Raw genomic sequence first — 8,327 nt, 5'->3', positions numbered from 1 at the left:
CAGGGCTGAGTTGGATGTTGGGGCAAATGGGCACAGGGCATTGTGAGGAAGGAGTGTGGGATTTCACCTGCCTTCAGACACGACAAGGACTCACGTTTCTCAGTGACTACAGGAATCCTGGGCAGGAGGAGAACCACCTGCAGCCAGGGCTGTCCCTCAGGCAGCGGCACAAACCCGAGGATGCTGCTCCTTCCCAAAGGACTGTGTCCCCCCTGCTTCCTGCCTGCTGCTCCTCGCAGAAATAGCTGCTTATTTCACAAAAATTTTCCCTTCCAGTACCTGAAGGGAGAACTTACAGGAACGACAGGGCAAGACTATTTACAAGACCATGTAGTGACAGGACAAGAATCACAGAATCAATCAGGTTGGAAAAGACCTCTGAGTTCATTGAGTCCAACCTATGACCTAGCAACACCTTGTCAACTAGACCATGGCACCAAGTGCCACATCCAGTCTCTTAAATACCTCCAGGGATGGTGACTCTACTACCTCCCCGGGCAGCCCATTCCAATGTCCAATTACTCTCTCTAAAGAAATTCTTCCCAATGTCTAACCTAAACCTCCCCTGGCACAGCTTAAGAGTGTGCCCTCTTGTCCTAACAGAATCACAGAAGACAAGGGGGATGGCTTCAAATTGAGAGTAGGCTTAGATCAGATACTAGGAAGAGATTCTTTACTGAGGGTGAAGGTTGTGAGGCAATGGCACAGGTTGCCCAGTGAAGTATTGAATGTCCCATCCCTGGAGGTGGTCAGATTGGATGGGGCTCCGAGCGACCTCATCTAGCTGAAGGTTGCCCATGGCATGGGGGTTGGAACGAGGCGATCTTCAAGCTCCCCTTCCAACCCAAACCATTCCAAGATTCTACAAAGAACGACCTTTCCCGGAGCCGCCCCTCCCGCTCCTTTTCCTGTCTATTTTCCACTCTCGCTGTAGAGGCCCCGCCCCTCAGGCGCCCCGGCCCCGCCCCCTGACCCGCCCGCCAATGGGCGCGCGAGCCGCCGCTGACGCGCCGCGTGGCCCCGCCCCGCCCGCGGCCGGTTTCTGTTTCGCTCCGGGCCCGCGCGGGCGCTGTCGCCGCTGTCGCGATGGAGCCGCAGCCTGACAGCCTCGACGGGTGGGTGGCCGTGCGCGACACCGCCTTCGCCGAGCCCCAGCCGCCGCCGCGCCTCCGCTTCCTCGTGGGCTGGAACGGCGCGGAGGGCGCGTTCGCCGTGACCTGCCACGGCCGGGCGGAGGCGGCGGCGCAGGCCCCGCAGAGCTGGGCCGGGCTGTTCTCGGCGCCGGCCCTGCGCGGCGTCCACCGGCAGCTGTCGGCCCTGTGCCCGCGCCTCGAGCCCGCCTTCCCCGCGCTGCCCCCCGCGCTGCCCGGCGTGGCCACGGGCGGGCTCTGGGCCGTGCTGTTCCCCGGCGGCGCCGCGCCGGGCGAGGCCGAGCTGCAGGAGCTGTGCCGGGCGCTGGAGCTGTACCTGGGCTGGGCCCTGGAGCTCTGCGGCGGCCGAGTGGTGCTGGACGCGCTGTTCGCCGCCGACCGCCGCTGCGACGATGAGTACTTCGAGAGCCTCCAGGAGCTGCGCGGGAGGGCCCTGCGCGGTCACCTGGCCCGGGCCAAGGAGGCCCTGCGGCGGGTACGGGCCCCGGGTCGGGCGGGGCGGAGGGGCCGGGGCTCGGGGCTGTCCCCCAGGGGTGCGGGATGAGGGTGCTGCCGGGCCCCCCCTGCGCTCCCTGCAGGTCCCCACGCTGTAGGAGCACGTTTGCTGTTTGGTGCTGCAGCTCACCCTCGCTCGCCTGGGAGGTGCACGGTGAGCGTGGCAGCCGCTGCTGCGGCAGCTTCAGTCACTCGGGGCAAACTCTTTTGCAAGACTCATGTGAGCAAGGGCGACCGAGCCGCTGATACCATCTTGCTCGTAGTGTTGTCCAATGTCCAGATTTGTGCTTACACAACACTTTTTTTATTTGCCTGGGAGCCACCAAGTCAACTTTCTCAAGTACTAAGTGTCGTCAGTCTTGTAAGTGCAGCTTTATTAAGTGGGGAATAAGTCGGCTCCAGGTGGGCAGTCAATATAAGAACACTGGGGCATTTGCTTAAGCTGTAAGCACTCCTACGAAAACACATTGCTAAAAACATCCAGCAGTGTTGTGCAATGTGTGGAAGAGTAACCGAAGAGGAGAGTACAATCATGTGCTAATTTTCTAAGTCAGGTTTATTTATTAAAACCAAACTTTGCCCTAGTCCTATGCCAAATAAGTGTATTTTAGTCAGAGAAATTGTGTTATTTTTTTAAAAGTGTCAAATTCTGCCCTAATGATTGATGAAATAATGATGATGTTAGCCCTTTCTTCATTTAGTACCTTAGGTTTCTTCTTGTTATAGATGTATTCCTGGATTTTCCCCCCCCCCCTTGTTGTAAGCATGAATTCAAAGGATGGTGTCTGGTAACACAGTTGCAGAATGTTAAAACAAGAGTTACAGATAAGTTCAAGCTCACCAGTGTGTTGCTGCTACAGTTTCCTTGCAGTACCTGTTTCCAGTCTGTTTTCTGGCACAGTGAGCTGAAAGGTATTTTATGAAAGTGATCATGATTTGGAGGAGAGTTAAGACAGTTGACTTTAGCCTTCTGTTTCCTATTACAGTGTTTAACAGCTGTAACAACATTCCTGTTTCAGAAAGACACTGTTTTTAAAAAGACATCTTTAGTTTACATGAACGTGTACTGTGTTGTATACAAAAGTCAGTGTCTGTCACTGACTATAACAGTTCACAGCCCAGCCTCACACACATTCCAGCCACCACACTCTTTTGCAAGCAGCACAAACGTGTACAGCTGTGTAGCTGTTTGGGGCTTGAGGGTCAAGTACAACTTGGTGCCAGTTATTTTACTATTTCCAGCTACATTTTAGATATGGCTAAAGATGCTATAGAGTAGTGTTGTATTTGCAGGCCTAACAGGGACATAAGTTCATTATGTTTCATTCTAGACCAAGTTATACAAGATTCAAGAAATAGCCACTAACCCAGCCTTAGGTACCAGAGCATCCTTCTTCCCTCTTATCCATGTCCTTCTCAAATACTTCATCCTTTGGGCCAGGAAATTTATTTTAGAGAATATAAAAGGTACTGGTACAGGATGGAGGAGAGTAGTGTGGTGTAAATACTTCTTGTGTTGTGTGTTCAAGGAAAAAAACACAAGAACATTACTGTTGCAACCAAAGAAGTCAGTTGGGCTGATGGTGAACTGGAATTCTATGAAAAGAGTATGAGACTGTGTAAAAGCAAGGATTTTACCTTAAAACAGGCCAAATGATAGACATACTATACCACCCCTTCAAAAAGAAATGAACACCCGAACGAAAGAAGCCCAAATCCTTGTAAATGAATAATTGTCTCATGAGTTGACTTTAAAATGTCATCAACACGTCCATTGTACTCACTCTAAACATTCTCCAGGAGCAGCATGACCCTCACTACTTGCTTTTAGTATGGGAACCGGAAAGTGAAGTGTTAAGTTTGTGTTTGGCCTTAGTAGTGGGGCAAAAGCAGACTGTGGAATTGCTGCAGGTGGGCCCTTGGACTGTGTCTGAGCTACCACAAGCTCCTGGGGAGCCCTAAGGGGCTGCTAAACATCTGGGATTATCAGTAACACTGCAGTTCAGATCCTCTTGTTCCCCTGTCTTGCCTGTGCCAGACCTGCAGGCAGGATGGATGGGAAATGCCCTTGAGCTGACTTCCACAGATTTGCCCTGAGGAAATGCATCCACGCATGGGAATTCTGCTCCTGCTGTCTTAACCCAGACTCAGCTGGCAAGAGCAAAAGTGATGGTTTAGTTTCAGTGGTTTTCAGTTGCAACACAATCAAGCTTAGTTTTTTAATGCTTTTCCTCATTGTTGTAGCACACCCCTCCCTCCTATCCCCTTCCCTCTTCCTGGAGCTGCAGAGCACACACTGTCCTTCCAGGAAGGTCTGTGTTTCTCAGTGGTACTTCACTGTGTTCTCTCAACCAGCACACTCTATCCTGGCATGTGGAGCATGCCATAGTCTCTGCCAGCTGCTGTCAAAGAAAAAGTCTTTGAAGCTTTGATTGGTGCCAGTAAACAAATGCAATTAAAGGGAAGTCCCCAACTCTGTATATTGTCATGGAAGCAAGTAAAGACTAAATAGGGTCTAGTGTATTAGAAAGGCAGCAGTTCCATGAAAGAATTATGAGTTACAAAATGTAATATCATTAGAACTGAGGTTAGAATAAACTATTATAAATCGTACAACAGTTAAAGGAATTTAACTGAAGGGTTAAATATATTTTTGAATTCTTATTTTTAAATGTCAGTATGATTTTTCTGTGCCTGAGGTCAGAAATTCTGGATCCAGAAATTCATTAGAGGCATTTAGTAATTGTGGAAGCAATGCAAGAGCTAGTTTAAGAATGCCTTGCTTGTCCTTCCAGTACACTAACTTCCCAAGATTCCCAGTTATGTTTATAAAAAGCAGCAACAAAGTCATCTGCACACAGTTATTAGAATTTCTGTGGTGGAAGCCCTAGGCATAATGTTCCTTGCAGTCTCCTAATGCAATATGCAGCAATTAGTGCCTTTAACAGTGTGGTGCCAAATATTTTCAGCTGGGGTGGCCACAGAATGCCTGGCATACACCTCTTATGCAGCAGGAAGTCTTGGCTGTGGAACTACAGGTCGTTCCCCCAGTAGCCCCTCAGCATCCAGCACACACGAACGCAAAGCAGCTGTGTCTGATTTACCTTTCATCCCACTAGGTTCTGCAGCAGCATAAAAGTGCTGACACAATGGTGGCTTTGATGAAGGTTTATGAAAAAGAAGATGAAGCTTATCAGGATTTGGTCACCATGGCAACACAATTCTACCAGTATTTACTGCAGCCCTTCAGAGATATGCGAGAGCTGGCGACACTGTACAAACTGGAAATCCTGGTAAGTCTGCCTTTACAGAGTGAAAGGCCAACCTGTATAGGAGGGCACCAGCTGCTCTTGGAGCAGTTTAAACTCAAATCACGTAACATTCCTTACTTTGGTCTGTACCTACGTTTTTCGCCTCTGCCAAGCCATCAAACATGACTGAGAAATTCAGAGTTAGGGCTGAGCCGCTCTCAGAGGATTTCTGAGTCTCTGGTAGTGGCTTGACTAAAACTGCAGCTGTCTTCCCACCAGTGTCCCAGTTAAAATGAAAATATACCCAAGCTCCACCTTCCTGGGGTTTACTCTCTGGGAGGTTGAATTTAGAGAGATCTAAGCAGCCTTTGTTGTGCCACCTTTAGTGGGATTAGTTTATGACTTTGATAATGTCCTCCCTCAACAATGCTGATGCACCTGGTTGATTCAGTTGTGCTGGTAGACCAGAAGACAGAGGAGACCTTCCCACTCAAAGAAGTTTTCTATTGCTGCTACAACCTGCTACAAGTACAGATTAAGAACATGTCAGTTGTCAGTGCATTCATTTAGTTTTATGTGCATCTTAAACTGGAAGCACATGCTGAAAGTTGTGATGCCCCTGGAAATGGCAGCCATTTACTGTTTTGATTTTTCCTTAAATAGTGTGCTAAAATTAAAATGAGCTGTTGATGTTCTCAAAAAGAGCAGAACAGTTTTAAGTTTAGACTAAGGTGCTTGGATACTGAAGGTCTAAATCTGTAATGATGAAATATCCAGTGTCCCGTTCTGAAAATTAAAGTGAAAATTGGAACAAATGAAACAAAATTTGTTCTGTATTAAACAAAACCTCTAAGGGATATTTACACTCATTTGAAACATAGTTGTTTTAAAAAAGTATTTGAATACTAGTTTTCTACTCAGGTACACTTTGTGGACTTGAAAATACTCTCTTATGTTTCTTTTCTGTATCCCTGTTCCTGTGTGAAAGAACTGCCAAACTGGAGAACCTGACAGTGCAATGTGCTGTCAACACGTGGGGAAAAATAGAAGGGAACATTGCACATAGAAGAGTGGGTTTGAGTCACTTTTAGTAACAACTAAAAACACTCATGGTGGATGTGATTTTTAAGATGATAGTTTAAAAAATATTTTAAGAAATAAATGTGGGGTCAGGATTGGGAAACAGAGGTTCTGAGTTAGCCTAGAGAATGAGAAACAAGGCAATACATGGGCATGGACAGTGATTCACGTTGTGACAGGTGAGGGGAAGCTCATGTTTCCCACCATGCTCTGCCTTGCTTGAAATGTCTCCAAATATATTATCATGCAGCTGCACCTCTGTGGAAACCAGGCAGTAACTGGGAATTTTGTGTCCTTGCAGAAGTCTTTGCAGTATGATAAGCTGGGGCCTAGAAGAGTGGCAGCTTTGCAGAAAGATGCTGAAGAATGGACTAAGCGAGCTGAGAGTGCTGTGTGCTCCATTCAGGATATCACTGTGAACTACTTCAAAGAAACTGTAAAGGCTCTGGCAGGTAATCAAAATGATTTACACAAAAGGTTGTGTAAATACTCGACTTAGGGGACTGAGGGCTCCTCTTATGAATCTGCAGAACCTGAGGTTAGGATGAGTGTCCAGCTTGAGAAAGAAACCTTTTATTCACTTAAGATTTATATCTTTCGACTAATTCGGTTTACAACTTGCATTTGTCTTGCACATAAATATTATCAAAGTCTGAGACCCATGGCTGCAAAGCTCTGCACAAAACCCATGGAAGTTTTAACATTTAATATGCAAGCCTCAAGGATTTCAGCATGTGAGCTGAGTAGGTTTCCGTGCAACTGTTAAGGCATGTTTCCATGGTACAATGAAGTATTTTACTTACATATATAAGATCACAAATTCAGCCTTTTAATCCTCTAATTTCTAAAGAAGCTTGCAAAATTGTTTAATTGGATCAGCATTTTTAGTACTGCAGAAACACACAAGGGCTATTAGTACACTGCATTTCTCATGTCTTACTGCAATGTTTTAATCCACAGCAATGCACAAACAGATGGAACAAGATGAGGAAAGATTTGGTAAAACCGCCTGGGCATCAGCTTTGCCACGACTAGAAAACCTGAAATGTATGTTAGCAAAAGAAACCCTTCAGCATCTGAGGGCAAGAGAGTTGTGCCTGAAACAGAAGAGAACTGGCATTCAGAAACTCGTAAGACCTTGCAAAGCCTCCTTTTCTGTCATTGTTTTGTGAAGGGCTCATCAAAACCTACCAAAGTGGTCATGACTTTCGAAGTCTTTGAAACAGTTTTGGTTTTCAGCATGGTTTTAAGTTGTGGAAAAATGCGTGTCTTCAGGGTCTTTTTAATTGCTGCTGCATTTTTGAGGACACTTAGCAAAGTTTAAGATACATGATTTTACAGTTCAAATGTCATGTTAGCATTTGTGATATTAACCTTTGAAATAGTTTCAGGGAGATAAACCCAGATATTATTTTCAGAGGACACTGCAAAATGAAAATATTTAATATTAGTCTTCTGATCTTCTTGATTTGCCCTCTAACTGCCACTAGGAGTACCTGATATTTATTTTCCAAGAGTAGTGTACTGCACCATATGTAATTGTTTTCAGGAGTAGTATCATTTGTGTGGTTTATAATTAAGTCTTTCCTGGTAGACTGGAGATAAACTTACCCTTTAGGTTAATAAGGCTCTCTGCTGCTCTGAGTTTCTGCTCCAAGCCATTTCTAATGCTCTGTTGTTTCCACACCAAAGCATCTAAGCAGCTGCCAGTTAGGCCAGGCTCTTTACAGGTACTTGTGCATCCAGGCATGTTTCATGTGTGCATATTTTGTTATTTTATTTTTTGTTTGGGGCTGTACAGATGGAGAGTCTTGGTGAACAAGAAGAGAACTTAAGTGTAGTGGAGGAGCTGGAAATACAGTATTATGAAACGCAGCTGGAGTTATATAATGTACAGCTTGAAGTATTGAAACATGAAGAGATGCTGCTAATTGTACAGTTGGACACTATAAAGAGGCAGATAAAAGGTGAGAATAAACAATTATTTAAGCACATATTCAGAACACAGGAATGATATAGCCTGCTCTGTTTTCACTTTTAAAAAAGGGATATCACTGCTTGGGTCTCAATAGTAGAAAGCATCTTTGGAAAACATTCATGGCACCGTGGCACCATCTGATATTTTGTCCTCTAACTAATTAGACACTAATGTGATGACACAAGTTTAAAAAAACACCACAGTGCTTGCTTATCTTGCCAGCAGCTGTGATATGTGCATGCACTGGTTTAGCATGTGGAATAACTTATATTGACAGTGCTTAACTGCTCTCACAGTTACAAGATCTATGCATAGATATCGTGAACCTGCTGAAATAGGTCCTGTAATTCATCATAATCTATTCTAATATAA

At 45.7% G+C, this 8,327-nt stretch overlaps 1 protein-coding gene across 2 annotated transcripts in view; it reads left to right on the top strand.

The window, feature by feature from the left end:
- Window positions 1-8,327, top strand: part of WHAMM (WAS protein homolog associated with actin, golgi membranes and microtubules) — a 31,206-nt gene that overhangs the window by 15,572 nt on the left and 7,307 nt on the right. The window contains exons 1-5 of one of the 2 annotated variants that reach the window (XM_027644240.1): window positions 1,087-1,626; window positions 4,766-4,939; window positions 6,279-6,429; window positions 6,938-7,107; window positions 7,779-7,944. In XM_027644240.1, the coding sequence (XP_027500041.1) occupies window positions 1,087-1,626; window positions 4,766-4,939; window positions 6,279-6,429; window positions 6,938-7,107; window positions 7,779-7,944 (1,201 nt within the window). Of the gene's footprint in view, window positions 1-1,086; window positions 1,627-4,765; window positions 4,940-6,278; window positions 6,430-6,937; window positions 7,108-7,778; window positions 7,945-8,327 lie in introns of those variants that run through there. The other variant, XM_027644241.1, reaches the window with a different exon arrangement.

Source organism: Corapipo altera, unplaced genomic scaffold, assembly GCF_003945725.1.
Source record: "Corapipo altera isolate COAL_440 unplaced genomic scaffold, ASM394572v1 50, whole genome shotgun sequence".
Taxonomy (NCBI): domain Eukaryota; kingdom Metazoa; phylum Chordata; class Aves; order Passeriformes; family Pipridae; genus Corapipo; species Corapipo altera.
The sequence above is the reverse complement of the archived record's forward strand: the minus strand, read 5'-3'. Positions and strand labels throughout refer to the sequence as shown.